General features: G+C 44.8%; 1 protein-coding gene across 1 annotated transcript in view; it reads left to right on the plus strand.

The window, feature by feature from the left end:
- LOC115093843 (potassium voltage-gated channel subfamily H member 8-like) overlaps positions 1-19919 on the plus strand; it is a 783142-nt gene that overhangs the window by 441816 nt on the left and 321407 nt on the right. Inside the window, exon 6 of the mRNA XM_029606179.1 lies at positions 16718-16919. Within this exon, the coding sequence (XP_029462039.1) occupies positions 16718-16919 (202 nt within the window). The remainder of the gene's footprint in view (positions 1-16717; positions 16920-19919) is intronic.

Raw genomic sequence — 19919 nt, forward strand, 5'->3', positions numbered from 1 at the left:
CATCTAAAGACCCAGCTTTTTGAAACCACTTTTAAATCTTATGCCTGATTGTCTGCTTTTAGTCTTGACTAACTTTTTTTACTTTTAACCAAGTCTCTTGTCCTGTATGTTTGTCTTATTAGATTGTAAGCTCTGTTGAGCAGGGACTGTCTTTTTGTATGTTTGTAAAGTGCTGCGTATATCATGTAGCACTATAGAAATGTTAAGTAGTAGTAGTAATGATAATACCCTTCCTTTTTATATTATGGTGTACCTATCAACTTCACTCAACTAAAATCCTCAATTAATCCCACCTGGTTTAGTTCTGCCCAATCATGATTTCATTGTTTTAACTCACTACCTGTAGTTTTTGTTTATATGTCTTGTCAGTCTTCTAAAGGAGTAGGGACTGTCCATTATGCATCTCTGTACAGTGCTACAATATATACAGAGACATACTAGATGAGGCAAAGCCAGCAGATGCCTGCCTATGGGACAAGACACTCCAAGGACAGGAATACAAGGGAAGCTGTAATATTTGGGACGACAGCTTTGTATGGGTCCTACAACAATCATTTTTTGGGAAGATTGGATGTTCTGAAGGATATCATGGTGATCTCATCCACCACATTATAAATCCTATGGAACCTAGAATTGACTGACAGGACTAATTTTGATGATGTCTTTGACTAGCATGGTGCAGAATTTATTTTATCATAGCTGCCATACTCTGTAGTAAGTATTTTCCAGAACAAGCTTGATTCACAGAAACCAAACAAAAAGATAGGCCAAGAAAACAACAGAAATACAAAAACAAATCACAGTGCTATGTAGAGAGTGACAAAAATAACTGCAATAGAAAATGTGAATATTATATAAAGGAAAACATCATCATTAAAAATATATAAAAAGAATAAATGTACAATGTATTTAATATAATAAATAATAAAAGGAAATAAGGATTAAAAAGCATATGTAGAAATGAATAAAAGTATAGATAGTCAGAACCCAAGACCATATCCGCAATTGCCTCAACCCACAGGCCTCAAGGCCTTGTGGAGATTTCTTGGTTTCACCAATTACTACAGATCGTTTATTCATCACTATTCTATGTTGACCGCCCCACTTATGGCCATGACTCGCAAGGGTGCCAAACCGTCTCAGTGGTCGACCGAGGCCATGACCGCCTTCTAAGTCCTCAAGGTTGCCTTCCTTCAGGAGCCATGCCTGCGCCATCCAGACCCCCGACGACCCTTCATCGTCGAGGTCGACACCTCTGATGTCGGCGTAGGAGCAGTATTCAACCTGTATTCGGCCACTCTTGTTCATTTTTCTCAAAATGCTTTTTTCCATCAGAATGTAATTATGCAATCGGGGATAAGGAGTTGTTGGCAATTAAGCTGGCTTTCGAGGAGTGGCATCCCTGGCTCGAGGGGGCGCAGCATCAGATTACAGTATATACTGACCACAAAAACCTCGAGTATTTGCACTGTGCGCAATGCCTAAATCATCGACAGGCCCGTTGGGCCCTTTTTTTTTTACTCTATTTAATTTTCTGTTATGATACCATCCAGCCAATAAAAACTGCCATGCCTATGCACTCTCTCGCTCTTTTGTCACTGAAGATGTCCCCGATTATCAACGGCACATCATTGATCCAGCTAAAGTTCACTGTGCCACCTGGGAAAACGGTAGTTCCCCGACACTCTGAAGGAAGATACTCTGCTGGACTCCCTAACAGCAGGCCACCCAGGACAGTCTAGAACCCTTTCCACTCTCCAACATTTCTATTGGTGGCCCACCATGAAAAAGGACACACAAGCTTATGTTGAGTCTTGCCCCACTTGCGTTCGTCATAAGCCTCCGGTTGGTCGCCTTGGGGTCTCATGCAGCCTCTTCCCATGCCCAGCGAGCCGTAGACGCACATAGCCACAGATTTCATTGTGGACCTTTCTCCTTCAAGTGGACCGATTTTCGAAAATGGCTCATTCTGTGGCATTACCTGGCCTCCCTCGGCTCCAGAACTAGCGAATCTGTTCACCACCATATATTCCGCCTCCAGGGCCTCCCAAGACACAGTCTCTCTGATCGGGGCATACAATTCACTAGGGATGTGAATTGTTTATCTGACGATTGAAAATATCGTCCGATATTTTCAATATCGTCAGATATCAAGGGGGTCCTCAATAGCGAAAGGAAACCCCACGATTAATTTAGTGGGTTTTCTTATCGTTATGGGGGGGGGGGGGGCGGGAAGAAAGGACACAACCTAAAAACACAACCTAACTCTTTAAAATGAGTTTGTTAGTATCCCCCCACCCTCCGGACCCCCCAAAAAAATTTTTTTAAATACCTGGTGGTCCAGCAGGGGTACCGGGAGCATTCTCCCGTGCTCGGGCTGTCGGCTGCCACTAATCAAAATGGCGCCAATGGCCCTTTGCTCTTACCATGTGACAGGGGCTATCGGTGCCATTGGTCGACCCCTGTCACATGGTAGGTGCACTGGATGGCCTGTGAATTTTTAAAGATAGTGCCGGCTGTCCATTGCTCCTACCATGTGACACTAACAAACTCATTTTAAAGAGTCAGCTGTATTTTTTGGTTATCGGCTTGGGCGCAGCCGATAAAAAAAAAAAAAAAAAACCCGATTGGACTGCAAGATAAAAATTTCACGATGTGAATCGGAACTGGAATCAGAACTGATACCGGTTCCGATTCACATCTCTACAATTCACCGCCTGGTTTTGGAAATCCCTCTGCAAAAAGTTTGACATCACATCTGACCTCACATCAGCTTACCATCCCCAAGCCAATGGTCAGACGGAAAGAACAAACAGGACCTTAAAACAGTTCCTTCGAGCCCATGTAAATTCCCAGCAGAATGATTGGTTCAACCTTCTGCCATGGACCGAGTTTGCTCTAAATTCCCACCAGTCCGCATCCACTGGGTCATCACCTTTTCAGGTGGTCTACGGATGCAGCCACTGCTTCCTCTTCCGTTCTCGCTGTCAGTTCCATCCCCAGCAGCGCAGGCTACCGCGCAGGAGTTGCATCGACTCTGGGACCACACCAAACAACTCCTTCAGCAAGCCGCCCAAAGATCTAAAACGTTCTACGATGCCTATCACCGAGAAGCTCCGCAATTTAACCCAGGAGACAAATTGTGGCTCGGTACTCATTTTATTCATCTTAAATTGCAATCGGTCCGCATCGCCCCCAGATACATTGGGCCTGTGCTCCACCGGCTGGGCCCAGTTACCTACAGTCTTCGACTGCCTGCGTCTCTTAATATCCATAGTGCTTTCCATATCTCGCTACTTAAACCTCTGGTACTGTCCGATTTCTCAAAAAAACCACCTGAGCCCCAACCTCTGTCCTCGGAGGTGGATGTTATCTATCAGATGCAAGATGTTTTGGACGTCAGAAAGCGTGGAAAGAGGTGGGAATATCTCCTCTCATGGGAGGGTTTTGGGCCTGAAGAAAACAGCTGGGAGCCTGCATCCAACATCCTTGACAAGGATCTAATCAGGCAGTTCCATGCCACACATCCTAGAAAACCCAACCCCCCGGGGGGTGGAATTAAGAGAGGGGGTACTGTTATGACCGTTGGGCACAGATGGCTGTGACTGCTATTACTCACTTCGTGTGTTGCTACACTCTCTCTTTGGGAAGACTCACGGCTGTGGCTAGCCACTTCAGACACTCATAGCTCTGTTCCAGGACTCCCCAGGGCGGCGAGGATGCCGCCGTCCGCCATGTTTCTCCCAGGCTTTGCAAGGCGCGTGCGTGTGCTCCATGGCCCTCCTTTAAGGATGCCAGGGCAGGAACCTCAGGGGCGTCTCCCCTTGATGATATCACTAGCCCTGGACTCTTAAACACCATCGGGGCCTGACTCTAATAGACTTGGCAACAAGTTCCCTCCTTGCTGAATCCTGCTGTTCTCGCTATGGCTGCTGGTTCCTGATTCCTGCTTCTCCTGGCATGAGACACACTCTCGGTTTCCCGCTCCTCGGGGGCCCTGCTCCTGTCTCTGGCTATCTGCTCCTGCACCTCGGACGCTATTTAAATAACTACATACAGAGCAAAAATGGTTCTTGTTCTCCATTGAAGTTATAACCAAAGGAATGGTTATTACCCACGGGAAAGGTACCGGACATCAGAATTCGACAAAGATATATTGATTCCCCATTGTGTTGTTTGTTTATAAAAAAGAAAAAAGGCAGCAATACTCCCTGAGGTTGATATAGCCATGGAGTGGTTAGTTAAGTTAGCCAGATATAACTATCTGCCTAACTTAATGGGAATATTCAGCAGCGCATATATGGCTAACTTTAGGACAGCCCTATGGCAAGATCATAGTTAGCCACATTGGTTAACTTATGCAGCTAACTCTAGCCCACCTGAGATGCCTCCCACCTGCCTCTGACTTAAGAACATGCCATACTGGGTCAGACTGAGAGTCCATCAAGCCCAGCATCCTGTTTCCAACAGTAGCCAATCCAGGCTATAAGAACCTGGCTTTAAATATAGCCAGCTAGCCATTAAGCCTAGATTTTCTAACGTAACATGGCATCGTGAATTGCGCAGTACAGGGGGGCGGGGGGGTGCAGTGGGTGGCAGGCCTGCAATAGCTGGCAGCAATCGCACCTCCATCCACTGGATGGCCCACGCCATTTTTAAAGATGGCGCCGGCCATCCAGTGCTCCTACCATGTGACAGGGGCCGGCCAATGGCACGGTTACCCTGTCACATGGTAAGGGCAAAGGGCCATCGGTGCCATTTTTATTAGTGGCAGCCGACGGCCCGAGAAGGGGAGATCACTCCCGGGGCCCACTGGACCACCAGGTAATTTTAAAACATTTTTTGGGGGGGTCAGGAGGGTGGTGGAGGCTAAGGGAGTGGTTTTAAAGGGTCGGGGTGGGTTTTTGTTTATTGGCCGACAGCCCGAGCGTGAGAGAACACTCCCGGGACCCCCGCTGGACCACCAGGTAATTTTAAAATGTTTTTTGGGGGGGTCGGGCGGGTGGTGGAGGCTAAGGGAGCGATTTTAAAGGGTCGGGTGGGTTTTTTGTTTATCGAATCGGGCGCAGCCGATAAAAAAAAAAAAAATGATCGAGCCAGACGAAAAAAATGTATGATTTGAATCGAAACCGGAACCGAACCGATTCCGGTTCCGATTCACATCTCTAGAAATTTCAAATTGTTCTTAAATAATCAAGAAGTAGAGCACATTTGTAATGGATCTGGATAGTGAACCCTTGAGGCTGAGGAGAGGTTGACACAACCTAACAGGAAACCTGCTAGGTCCACTCTGTTTATAGGCAGCGATGCCCTGTGATGGGACGGAATGGAGCTTCGCCTATATCAACCACCTTCCCCACAGGTTAAGTCCTTGAGTTTTGGTGGCTAGCAGGTCATAGGTGGGTCCCTAGGGCAGTGGCCTAGGGACCCACCTATGACCTACCAGCAAAATCACACCATTGGCTGCCGGTTTCAAAATGGCGCCGGCCATCCATTGCTCCTACCATGTGACAGGGGCTGACCAATGGCACCGGTAGCCCCTGTGACATAGGTCAAAGGCTATCGGCGCCATTTTGAAACCAGCAGCCGAGGGTGTGAGTGCAGGAGATGGCTCCCGGACCCCCCGCTGGACCACCAGGGAGTTTTGGTAAGTCTTTCGCTTCCCCACGAATACAACGAATATGTCCTTATACGTTGCAGATTGCCAATTCATAGGGAACGAATGCATACCCCTAGCTTGCGCCACAAACCATGCACCAACCCATGACAGGAGCCAGCTCAGCAAAATTACCGCACCCGTGACTCAAGTCAATCTCTGACACCCACCATCCTAGCCAACTACATAGAACTATGGCACATCTCTCTAGTTCCTGTCTGACCACTCACACAAATACCAGCCACCCATGCTTGACAACCCACATCTCTTAACTCCCACAACTCCCCCGCCCTCACCAGTGACACCCAGACCTAGTCTCCAAAACCCTTCTGCATGCCCCCGGGCCTCAATCTCAACAAGGAGATCCCAAAAATGCACTCAGCCTGGAGAACATGCACCTGCCCGCTGCCACCTGGTTAGCAGCATACCCACAACCTGTCCATCAACCAAAGACTCCCCCAAACTGCTTCCACCCAAAAGCCACAACACTCACATTAAGTACACTTTGCCTTGATCCAGATGGATGGGCAAAGAGGATGAAACCTCGCAAGATGACAGCCTTTATATCCATAACATTTTTAACTTGAGTCCTGCCTCCCAGGGTCTCTCAGCCAACCATCAGTGACACCCAATCTTTTCCATAGCCACTTAGCCAGTCCACATGAAGAATGTGTAACTCTTCTTCAAACTCCACCTCCCTTGCCCTACTCTTAGGTCATGGTTAAGTGGTGGCTGGACCAGGCTTGGCACCATGTTAATTATGGCTGCAGAGATGGTTCTACAGCTTCTCAAATATCTTTTCCTTGAGGCAAAATTCAAGAGAGAATAATTGCTGTATTTGATATCATTAAATTTCCATTTGTTGTTATCTTCTTATTTGCTAATGTTTTATAAATAGAATATAATTGTTCCAGTACAAATGAAGGATTACCCAATATTGGCAAGAAAGAAGAGAATGAATAAGATGACGAAAAGTATTTTTAAAGGAATCTCCATGATTTCCTAGCAGAGGCTACTTATAGGTGGGAAGAAACATCTGTAGAACATATTTGATGTTCAAAGGCAAGACAATTTGCCTCTTGAGCTCCAAATCTGTGTATTCTTGTGAATCTAGTAGCCAGTCTCTAAAGAATGGAATAAACACTAGGGATGTGAATCGTTTTCCATATCGTCTTAACGATAGAAATCGTGTGGCAGGGCAAGAAAATTGTGTTAGGCACGATTTTTTTAGTTAAAAAATCGTTAAAAATCGTTTTTTTTCCGATTAGTGCGCACTAACTCGAGTTAGTGCGCACTAACTCGAGTTAGTGCGCACTAACGGGAGTTAGTGCGCACTAACTGGGAGTTAGTGCGCACTAACTGAAAATGATACAATTTGACACTTTTCAGGTCAGTTAAGGTCAGTTTAGGAATGAATATGTATTCCTATTGGCTGCCCTCTTATTTATTCATGTTACCAAGTTTCCCACTGACAGTATATGGGGGATGGGAAATGGAAACAGTTGGTAGCTTGACAAAACAAGTTTTGTCAAGCTACCAACTGTTTCCATTTCCCATCCCCCATATACTGTCAGTGGGAAACTTGGTAACATGTTTCCCATCCCCCATTTCCAGTCAATGTGACTAGAACTTGTGCCCTAACCCTGATACCAGGGGTATTGTGATCTTCCTGCACACAGTGCCCTATCCCTATTAATACCAGGAGTGTTGTGATCTTCCTGCACACAGTGCCCTATCCCTAATACCAAGGGTGTTGTGATCTTCCTGCACACAGTGCCCTATTCCTGATACCGGGGGTGTTGTGATCTTCCTGCACACAGTGCCCTATTCCTGATACCGGGGGTGTTGTGATCTTCTTGCACACATCCCGGTATCAGGGATAGGGCACTGCATGCAGGAAGATCACAACACTCCTGGTATTAATAGGGATAGGGCACTGCATGCAGGAAGATCAGAACACCCCTGGTATCAGGGATAGGGCACTGTGTGCAGGAAGGTCACAATACCCCGGAGGAGTGAGGGTCAGGCAGCTCCCCCCTGTCTGTGAAGCCAGCCTCTCACTAGTAATGCAGGGAGGGAGCTGTCTCAGACTTCACCATCCTCCCCCCCCCCCTCACCCACACACCATTCACTAGCTGGGACATGGGGGAAGTCAGGAGTGAGGGTCAGGCAGCTCCCCCCTGTCTGTGAAGCCAGCCTCTCACTAGTAATGCAGGGAGGGAGCTGTCTCAGACTTCACCATCCTCCCCCCCCCCCCTCACCCACACACCATTCACTAGCTGGGACATGGGGGAAGTCAGGAGTGAGGGTCAGGCAGCTCCCCCCTGTCTGTGAAGCCAGCCTCTCACTAGTAATGCAGGGAGGGAGCTGTCTCAGACTTCACCATCCTCCCCCCCCCTCACCCACACACCATTCACTAGCTGGGACATGGGGGAAGTCAGGAGTGAGGGTCAGGCAGCTACCCCCTGTCTGTGAAGCCAGCCTCTCACTAGTAATGCAGGGAGGGAGCTGTCTCAATCTTCACCATCCTCCCCCCCCCCCCCTCACCCACACACCATTCACTAGCTGGGACATGGGGGAAGTCAGGAGTGAGGGTCAGGCAGCTCCCCCCTGTCTGTGAAGCCAGCCTCTCACTAGTAATGCAGGGAGGGAGCTGTCTCAGACTTCACCATCCTCCCCCCCCCCCTCACCCACACACCATTCACTAGCTGGGACATGGGGGAAGTCAGGAGTGAGGGTCAGGCAGCTCCCCCCTGTCTGTGAAGCCAGCCTCTCACTAGTAATGCAGGGAGGGAGCTGTCTCAGACTTCACCATCCTCCCCCCCCCCCCCCCCCCCTCACCCACACACCATTCACTAGCTGGGACATGGGGGAAGTCAGGAGTGAGGGTCAGGCAGCTCCCCCCTGTCTGTGAAGCCAGCCTCTCACTAGTAATGCAGGGAGGGAGCTGTCTCAGACTTCACCATCCTCCCCCCCCCCCTCACCCACACACCATTCACTAGCTGGGACATGGGGGAAGTCAGGAGTGAGGGTCAGGCAGCTCCCCCCTGTCTGTGAAGCCAGCCTCTCACTAGTAATGCAGGGAGGGAGCTGTCTCAGACTGCTATCAGGGTTAGGGCACTGTGTGCAGGAAGATCACAACACTCCTGGTATTAATAGGGATAGGGCACTGTAAGAGATGACTGTAGTAGATTGAATAAAGATCTGATGTTTCTGCTCTCCTCACACCAATCAAAAACAACACACAAGCAGAGAATCCCTTCTTACAAAGCTGAGCTAGTGAGTTAAGTAGGAGGAAAAGTAAACATACTTGTGCCAGTGTGGCTACTTAAAAAATACACTTACCAACAATCAATTACATATATTTGAACTGTGTACAGTTCCAGCCAGGACCACCTTTCTAAAATGCACAGTGATTGGCAAATTCAACATGCACTAGCATTTCAGGTGCCTGCTAACAAAAATAATAAACAAACAAGTTCTAGTCACGTGAGTGCTGATCATTACATTACTTTTTTTGTCAAGCTTCCAACTGTTTCCATTTCACATCCCCCCAACCATTACCTCAGTGTTAGCCTTGGTAACATCAATAGATAAGAGCACAGCCAGCCAATAGGAATACATACATACATATTCATTCCTAAGTGACCTTTACTGACCTGGGAAGTGTGAACACTTTGTTCATTTTCTGTTGGTGTTCGTTAGTTTCCAGTTCCATTTCCCATCCCCCCAACCATCACCTCAGTGGTAACCTTGGTAACATCAATAGATAAGAGGGCAGCCAGCCAATAGGAACACATATTCATTCCTAACTGACCTTCAGTGACCTGGAAAGTGTTTATTTGTATCATTTTCAGTTAGTGCGCACTAAATCGAGTTAGTGCGCACTAACGGGGAGTTAGTGCGCACTAACTCGATTTAGTGCGCACTAACACGATTTAACGATTTTTAACGATAAATCGTTAGAATTTCTATTGTATCGTGTTCTATAACGATTTAAGACGATATAAACATTATCGAACGATAATTTTAATCGTTGAAAAACGATTCACATCCCTAATAAACACAACATATTGTAAAATTTAAATTGTGAAAAATTTAAATCTCCATCTATACTAGTCAGCATCAGTCTAGTAATAGTTAATCTAGGCTTCTTCTTAAGCCAAAGAAATTTAGAACATATTTGGTTAAGAAGCACTATGTCTTTGGCTTTTAAAATAACTGGAAGCATTTGGAAAATATATAACAAACTTATGAAATAACACTATTTTAATTAAAGCTATTCTGCCCAGAATGGACAACAGGAACTGCATACAACTTTCCAACTTGTGTGTAAACATTTAGCTGTAGATTTTCAAAAGTATACACAGGCTACCCGGCATGCACACATGTACACCTGATTTTATAACATGCGTGTGCAGGCCGCAGATGTTATAAAATCGGAGTTCGGCATGCTCAAGGGGGTGCACACTAGTGCACCTTGCACGTGCCGACTCCCGCAGGCTTCCCCCATTCTCTTCTCCCTTAACTAACCTTCCTACCCCTTCCCCTAACCTTTCCCCCCCCCCCCCAGCCCCACTCTAACCCCCTTCAAAATTGTGTTATACCTTTTGCGCCTGCCTGGAGGCAGGCGCAGGTTGCGCACACCGGCAGCCTGCCGGTATGCAATCCTCCAACACAGCGGCAAATGGCTGCTGTGCCTGAGGCCTCAGGCCCCACCCCGGACCACCCCACCCCACCCCACCCCCGGACCACCTCTTTGGTAAAGCCCCGGGATTTAGATGCGTCCCGCGGCTTTATGTGCGTCGCCGGGCCTTTATAAAATAGGCCCGGCGCACACAACCTCCCCTATGTGCGTAAATCCTCTGAAAATCCGGCCCTTAATAACAGGTGGGACATTGTCTATACAGTCTAGTAGGTGTTTTTGGAATCCAAATACCTAATTATTTAATCAAATCTCCCACCCACTTAAGAAGAAAAACCACCAAGCTTAGAGTTTAATCTGCTTTGATATCTAAGGCTTCAGACTTCACCAAGTTAAGTTTGAAATCTGAAAATTGACTATAATTATTCAATATCTCAAAACCCACAGAGAAAGACTGCTTCGCCTCTAATATTAACTATAAAATATCAACAAGCAATAAGTGTTTGAAAACCTGGATGTTCAGTCAAGCCTGGTAGGATTTCAACTTTTAAGCAATCTATCTGTCCTTATGTTCAATTTGTGATTTTTTTTTCTTTTAATATATGGAAAAGTGGATTTAAGTTTTCTTTTTAGGTTTTTCAAATTTTAAGATGGATTTTTTTGTGTATTTTGATTTTAATGTTATATTGTATGATAATCTGTATTTGTTTATTATGCTGTAAGTTGCCTTGAGCATTAATTTAGGAAAGCATCAGATAAAGAAGATGATGAATGTGTTGAAAGATTTTGAATGTTTCTTTTACTTAGTCATGCCAAAGATTATGAATCAAAATCCACCAAGGTACTACTATGCTGACTCTTGGCAGAGCCATCTTGCTGGTTTCAGTCTGATACATAGAAAAGCATGATTATATAGCATGCACAAATGAAGAGTGAATTCATAGAGAGAGGGAGCATTACCATGTGAAATCTTAAAAGTGTGGCAACAGAAAAAAATAAGTATGGTAGGTCAGGAAAGAAAGAAAGCTTAGAAATGTGGAAAAAGAAAAAGCAATAAAGATCTAATAAAATAAAAATCTACTGCTACTTCTTAAAACTCCATTGTAATTCAGACCAATTTGTAATTTACATGTATAATGGAAAGCTGCACACTGTGGTTTAAAATTCGCAAGCTCCTGTCCCAGAGAGAAGGCATTGTACAAGTTTCCTGCTTGAACAATTTCATGTGATTCACTCACTGCATGAGCACTGCTGGCCTGGAGTTCTGGAAGAGTTCGCAGTTTAATAATGAACACTTTTAAATGTATATTAGCTGCTGTGATTGGAGATGTATCCTTTGTATATGAAAATAAATACTGGGAAGCAACAATGGTTGATAGAAGATTTTGAGACCTAAAGGCAAAGACTAAGGGTAGAATTGCTTTAAAGGTCATTATTCCCTTCCAGGATTCTAGTATTGAAACAATCTAACAGTCTGTGTATGCATTAGGACATTGTTTTTAAAAACCCAGATCAGAACAAGGAACTTGTAGCCTGATATGTAAACAATTGGCTGGCCAGTTAACCATTTATGTTAAATTTGGTAAACCAATGGGAAGTCCTGTTATAGAAATAAGGTGCCCTCTCCCCCAAATACATTTAGATATAGTTATCTATATATGTGTGTGTACACTCACACATACACATATATTATATAGGTAGATATAGTAATATAGATATATTTTTTTAATGAAAGAGAGGCTCAATAACCACCTTATACACTTTTAGTCAAGCAATCATTAAATAAACCTCTAGAAAGCACAGTACAATTTTAAAAAAAATAGTTTTTAGAACATTAAGCCATGTTGTGAAGTTAGAATTGAGTAGTGCAGCAGCAGGGCCGGTGCAAGGGGATTTGGTGCCCTAGGCGAGCCTTCTCCCTTGCGCGCCCCCCCCCCCCGGGTCACACCGCCAACCCCTGGTCTCGGCCCCGACTCCTACCTCATTCTCGATCACGCCCGCTGACTGTGTGGTTTTCTGGGTAGCGAGCAGGTTCGGCACTGCTTGCAGCCCGCCAAATCTCCACTCCTCTTTGCCACCGCTTGCGGCCCCATATGGCTCGCACCCAGTGGTGCACCAAGGGTATCCGGCGCTCGGGGGCCAATGCATTTGTGTGCCTCTCCAGCATCCCCCCTTAATCCTTTTGTACTAATGCTTAAGGTCACAGAAAATTAGTGGCATCTCTAGACAGAAGAATTGGGGGGGGGGGGGGAGCCAAAATGACATTTCTTCATCACACCCACCTCTATAGCATGGATCCTGCTTTAAAATTGGTTATAAAAAAAAGTGTTAATAAAAAAGTCCAAAGGGTCTTCTGCGTAATTTTAAAAAGCTCGCCAATTTCACACTATAAAATTATTTGATAGCCTCATTCAACTAATTCTATATGGCTATGAGAGTGAAGTCTGGAATATATAGGAAGGGACAGAATGTCAGTATAAATCCTGCACCTCCAGTTCTCTAACTCTGTGCATCCACTGAAATTCCCCCAAACAATGGAGCTTGGATGTTTCCCTTACAGCTAATCATACTAAAAGATATTTTCAAATTCTGGTATCACTTCACAGTAACAGCAGCGCAAACACCTTCCACTGCCAGGCACATTGTGAACTAACACAAAACTCCGCAAAAAAGACACTCAAATCTATACTGCAATCCCATCATAACATAACGTAACAGTAATAACACCAAGGACTCAAACAACAATAACCCTAGCTGTGAAAAATCAAGGGTAAATATTACACTGGGTCCTAGAATACCAATACACCACCTACTGAGGAAACAAAACAAACCCGATTGCTATAGATCCCTATACAGACACTATGGGCCTCATTTTCTAAAGTATCGCACCCAATAGCGCCACCATGAAAGGTGATGTTATTGGGCGCAAAATAGGACGTGAAAAGGCCCTTACCTTTCGCCGTCCGTGCCATCATCGCAGAGTCGGCCCCAGTGACTCCCCAACTCCTCCTCTTTCGGGGCCGATTCCACCCCGATGTAGGTAGCACAGGCGTGCGCTACCTTTGCAAGCTATCGCAGACTTGCGCTGTTAGCGCAAGCCTGCGATAGCCTTGGAAAATAAGGCCCTATATGCTATGATCATTATGATCACAAACACAGAGCAGAAACAGACCCTCATCAAATACAGAATAAAGCCACAAGTATAAATAGAAATGTGCAGACAAAAACTGAACTGTAAAACGCATCACGCCAGACTCTATACAGTATAACAATGGAAAAACAAAAATTTCACCATTCCTCATGAAACAAATCAATATAATCAAGATATATAAATCATTAATCATAATTATAAAACCATACAAATAAAATAATTTCAAAACAGCTGATGAATAGAATATCCATTAATTAAAGACGCATGCAAATTTTGAAAGCTTTACCAAACACCAATAAAATATGTCAAACAGCAGACACATTACATACTACTCAATAATTAAAATGGTAGTCAATCAAGAAAAATGAACTTAAAAAGCCACCTTTACATACCCTCTCCAGCAGTTCTCCTACTCCTTTCCCTCGCAGGCCACACCAGAAGCAGCAGTAGCTGCTGAAGCTGTCCTCACAGTCCTCTTCCTTAGGGACCACAACCAGTCTCTTCTCTCTCTCTCACACACACCCACCAGTCACACCCTCAGGACCAGTTTCTGTCTCTCACACACCAATCATCTCCCCAATCAGTCTCTCTCTCTCTCACACAAGCACACACATACCAGTCATCTCCCTGATCAGTCTCTCTCACACATACACACGTCACCTCTCTGGCCAGTCTCTCTCAATCACACAAAGCTCTTGCTCTCTCTTACACACAGGCTTTCAATCACACACATGCTCTCTCTATTTCACTTACACACAACCTCTCAATCACACACATGTTCTATCTCACTTACAAACAGGCTCAATCACACACATGCCCTCTCTCACAGCCATAAGCCAGCCAAAAACATGTTCCATCTCTCTCGCGCACACACATTGACACACACAAGCACCCTCCCTGACTCACATATACACCACACACATACAGAAGCACCCTCCCTGACTCACATATACACCACGCACATACAGAAGCACCCTCCCTGTCTCACATACACATTATACTCTCACAGAAGCACCTTGCTTTCAGACTTGCAGCATTTTTCACTTTTACTAAAAGTGAAAGTGATGCTCCCAACCATTAAATAAGAACACCACATTCCTATCAGAAAGCGAAATGAACCCTTCCTTCAGGTTCTGTCCTCCCAAGGGACAGCCACCCTCACCGTACAGCTTCTCTTGTTTTACGCTTTCAGGCAATAAAGCAAGTGTCTGTCTTCAAACTATCAGTCATATGATTATTCATATGGGAGATATGGAACAGAAAGACATCCTTACTCCTTAGTCAGATTCCCTTTTAAATGGGAAGATTTCAGTCTTAGTCATTTAAAAATATTCATTTTCTAAAGGCTTAAAAAAAAAAAAAAGAAAAACCATTTCAGATTGGAACTATTCTAGTCTTCATGCTTAAATTATGCTTTAAAAAAAAAAAAACCAAACCCCACTTGGCATCAGTATCTTAAATTTGTGATTTTGCTGAGATGAACATTTTAAATACTTTAATATTTTTTTGCTTTACTATTTGTCTCTACAACTTTGTTAAATTTTATTTTCCAGAAGAGGGATGCTTAAAATTCAGTAATTTCATCTTTCATCCAACTTTTCAAAAGTTGCGCTATCAGCACAAAAGTTGAGGTATATGTATTATCACATTTCAGTTTTTTAAACTGGCAGATTCCTTTCTCACATACATACTGCGTACACAAACACAGAAGCACCATTCCTTTCTCACATACACATCACATACATACACACAGAAAGATACATACACATCACATACACACACACAGAAAGATACATACACATCACATACACACACACAGAAAGAAGATCGGCGCAGCCGGTCTAGCTGATCACATGGCCGAAGAAAGGGAGATCGGCGCAGCCAGAGACCAGGCGCCGAGACTTAGGGGGCGCTGCGGCAGGCAGCCAGCCCCCGACTCGCCCTGCCTCCCCCTCAGTGCCACCCTCCCGACGCCCCCCTGGTGGTCCAGTGGAGGGCCCAGGAGCGATCTGCCGCTCCCGGGGCCTCAGCTGCCACTAACCAAAATGGCGCCGGTGACCTTTAGCCCCTACCATGTGACAGGGGCCAAACAATGGCACCGGTAGCCCCTGTCACATGGTAGGGGCTGAAGGCCACTGGCGCCATTTTGCATAGTGGCAGCCGAGGCCTCGGGAGCGGCAGATCACTCCCAGGCCCTCCGCTGGACCACCAGGGGGGGCGTCGGGAGGGTGGCACTGGAGGGGAGGCAGGGCGAGTCAGGGGCTGGCAGAATTTTGAAAGGGCACTTTTTGCCCTTTTAAAATACTGCTGCCTGCCGCGGCGCCCCCTAAGTCTCAACGCCCTAGGCACAGGCCTAGCTCACCTAGTGGTTCCTGCGGCCCTGTGCAGCAGTCCTTCCTGATGATTATGGAGTAATGGAATGACTAGAAGATTATTTAAACAATCTGGCTCACAATGGTGGTGGCTATTTTGGAAAAACACACTTCAGAGTGGTAGATCAACACATATAGGCATGTGTCTGACCCGCTGATATTTTTGTCAGCTTTTAGAAATCATGTTTGGTTTCAGTAATTAAAAATGTTCCATGTATATGTCATTATGGAAATACACACTCCCATGTGAGCCACAAGTTTCCGAAGACTGACTTGCAGAGCCATTTTACAATATGTTTTTATCTATGTCGTTTAAACTATAACAAAGTTATATATATATTTTAAAAAGAAGATACACATAGATACAGTAGCTCTGACATTGCTGAGCAGCAGTGTATAGTCGTGTCAATGCACATTATATAGGGTTAGGGTAGTAAGAGAATGGCTATTCACATGGGGCCGGATTTTCAAAAGGTTACGCGCGCCGGGCCTAAACCCCTGAACGCGAGTAAGTCCCGGGGCTTGCAAAAAGGGGTGGTCTGGGGGCGGGGTGGGGCCTGAGGCTTCCGACACAGCAGCTATTTGCGCCCGTGGGCGTCGGCGTGCGCAAGGTGCACTGGCGTGCACCCCCTTGCACGTGCCGACCCCCGATTTTATAACTTGCGCGCACCGGGTTAGCACGCGCACATGTACGCCCACGTGCTGGTTTGAAAATCTACCCCAGGTATTGTGCCAAGCAGCTAACAATTTCAATCCTCTTGATATCAGTGCCACTCAGCTGACTTTCAGTGGCACCATGCGTCGTGCTTGGTGCATTTTTTTCTCATTGATTCATTATAGAGTCTGAAATGGTTCTGAGGTTGTAACTCTGGAAGTCTTCTGTCTTTTCGTAGTATTTTGGTGTCCACCTGCTGAAGACAGTCCGCCTGCTGAGATTACTCCGCCTGCTGCAGAAGCTGGACCGGTACTCACAGTACAGTGCCGTAGTTCTCACACTGCTTATGTCCATGTTTGCTTTGCTCGCCCACTGGATGGCTTGTGTCTGGTATTTCATTGGTCAAAAGGAGGTCAATGATGTGCACACCTGGGAGATCGGTAAGTGTTGACTGCATTTTTAGAACACCTTATCAACTAAAGCTGTAACTCTAGCCAAGGTTATTTTGTTACTGGAGTTGTATCATGTTATAGAACTTGATGGATGTTAATCTGGATTTCCTATCAGAACTCTCTAAGATGAAACCATTTAATATGCATGACTCTATGGAAAACTAGCCATTTCCCCTGTGCTCTTTAAGAGGAGGCCTTGCAAAAAAAAAAAAAAAAATATATATATATATATATATTAATAGTCAATTCCATAATTTAACAAAGATAATGGTTTAATTTTTGTATTAGCAGAATAGTCACAGCATTCAAAGTGAAATTAAAATTATTTCATAATTTGCCAGGAAATTTAGCATTTCCTCAATTTTGGCTTTATCAGCAGTTATGCAGCTCCTTCTCAGACAAGTATATCCAGCACTAGAACATCCTCACTGAGCAATTAACATCACAAAGGAGATAACTACAGCTACTTAATTAGTTGAGAAAAATCAATTCCATGAGGAATGCCCCAGCCCACTGAACTTCCCTTCTAAACTACATCCTAGTTAATTAGTTCCCTATGTACAAATCTTGCATGGTTTGCTTGATTTTTTTTTTTTTTCATATTATACAGTTTCTATCCTCTTTCCTATTCTGTCCCACATTTTCCCCATCCTACTGCCTTACAAATATTTCCCCTCTTGAGACATTTAAATCACCGGTCTAATTTTCCTTGAAAACTGAAATGTTTCCACACCGCCAGTCAGCGATGAGACAGTAGACCGCTTAAACTGAAGCTCATTGCTAAAGGATTAGTATAAAAATAATAATTAAAAACATCAAAAATAATGTTTTATCCTAAAGGGCTTGATTTTCAGAAGGATTTACACATGTAAAAAGCAGCTTTTATGCTTGCAAATTAGCTTCTGAGAATTTCTCTGGAGCGTTGTATACTTCTGGGTACACGTAGGAGCAATTCTGCAAAGAGGCATGCTGGGGAGGCGGAGTTAGGGGCGGGGATAGCATTTCCTCACATGCCTTTGATTTTCAGAAGTAGATGCATAAATCTATATGCATTACACGTTTTAAATCAAAACTGTACGAACGAGTGATGGAATCTTATAATACCCAATTTCTAAATACCATCAACATAAACCGACTATAGTCGCCGTAGCCTGTATTTTTGTGAACAGTGAGACGTCATATATTGTGGCGGGCTCACCGTGTGAGTGCCCTCGGAACGCCACTATCAAGGTTATGCGGTGATGATTTTGCAAATACACCGTCAAGAAATTCAAATCATCGGTCTCTCTGTTAATGTATGCACATTTGAGATAATGACAACTTGTGTCAATTTACTACAATAGAGGCAGTGAAAAACACTTATCGTAGCAGGAGTATGCAGTAGGGATATAAACCGCTGGCACTGGCCCGACACGGCGCGTGTTTCTGTCAAAAGCTTCCTCAGGGGCCGCACAATGCCAATACTGAAAAATAACAAGAACAAGGTAATGAATTCCTTGCAAAATAACATTTAAATTCAAGTCACAAACTGCTGAATACCTACAATTCCCAAACACTGCCACTGGGCTCTGCTACTAGGCTGCAGCTTTTCTCGGACAGCAGGATCCGCCATTTTTGCACAATGGTTATGTACCTACCGTAGTAGGTGGAAACAATTAATCATGACGTCAAAGTAATTAACTTGAAAACGGATAGAATAACTAGAGGAGCGATGTCCATTCAACAGAGTCATTAAGGCCATTGGGGGATGTGGATGCTAAAGTGAAAATCCACCATTGTTCGCGTGTGTTCAGAAATTGATTGACATCACCTCCACGAGTATTGGGTACAATTTGTTCAAGGATTGTCCATCGAAGTTGATCGAAAGTATGTCCAGATGTGGTGCAATGAGTCACCATTGGCGCCTCCATGTTTAAAGTGTTAAGACGACTCCGATGTTCGAAAAGCCGAGTTTTGATTTTTCTGCTAGTTCTGCCAACATACACTAATTGGCAGGGGCACTGAATAAGATATACCACAAAAGTGGAATTGCAGGTTGTCACTGATCGTTTACAAAATATATGACCCGTTTTGGGGTGTTGCCAAAACGATCCCTCCATCGTAATGGAACACATGTCACAGTTGCCACAGGCGGTATGGTTTCCTTGTAGGCTGCCTGGGTTGTGTGGAGTGACAGCTGTGTGCACTACAAAATCTTTCAAGTTTTTACTTCGCTGGTAGGCAAACATCGGAGGTTCAGTAAATATCTGGTGTAACTGAAGGACATGCCAGTGTCTTTTAATGCTCTGCATAATTAAATAGGATTTATCTGTGTGTGTAAGCACACAGATATCTGTGGTCACCGGCGCCTGAGTTTTATATTCCAATAAGGCTGTCCATGGGGAATACCATGCTCTTTTGAAAGCTTTGTGGACTGCACTGTAGGGATATCCTCTGGAAAAAAATCTCTCTGCTAGTATGCCAGCTTGAATTTTAAAATCGCCGTCTGATGAACATAGGCGTCTGAGCCTAAAAAATTGGCTCACAGGAAGTGACAACCTGCAATTCCACTTTTGTGGTATATCTTATTCAGTGCCCCTGCCAATTAGTGTATGTTGGCAGAACTAGCAGAAAAATCAAAACTCGGCTTTTCGAACATCGGAGTCGTCTTAACACTTTAAACATGGAGGCGCCAATGGTGACTCATTGCACCACATCTGGACATACTTTCGATCAACTTCGATGGACAATCCTTGAACAAATTGTACCCAATACTCGTGGAGGTGATGTCAATCAATTTCTGAACACACGCGAACAATGGTGGATTTTCACTTTAGCATCCACATCCCCCAATGGCCTTAATGACTCTGTTGAATGGACATCGCTCCTCTAGTTATTCTATCCGTTTTCAAGTTAATTACTTTGACGTCATGATTAATTGTTTCCACCTACTACGGTAGGTACATAACCATTGTGCAAAAATGACGGATCCTGCTGTCCGAGAAAAGC

The sequence above is a fragment of the Rhinatrema bivittatum genome, chromosome 6 (assembly GCF_901001135.1).
Source record: "Rhinatrema bivittatum chromosome 6, aRhiBiv1.1, whole genome shotgun sequence".
Lineage (NCBI taxonomy): Eukaryota > Metazoa > Chordata > Amphibia > Gymnophiona > Rhinatrematidae > Rhinatrema > Rhinatrema bivittatum.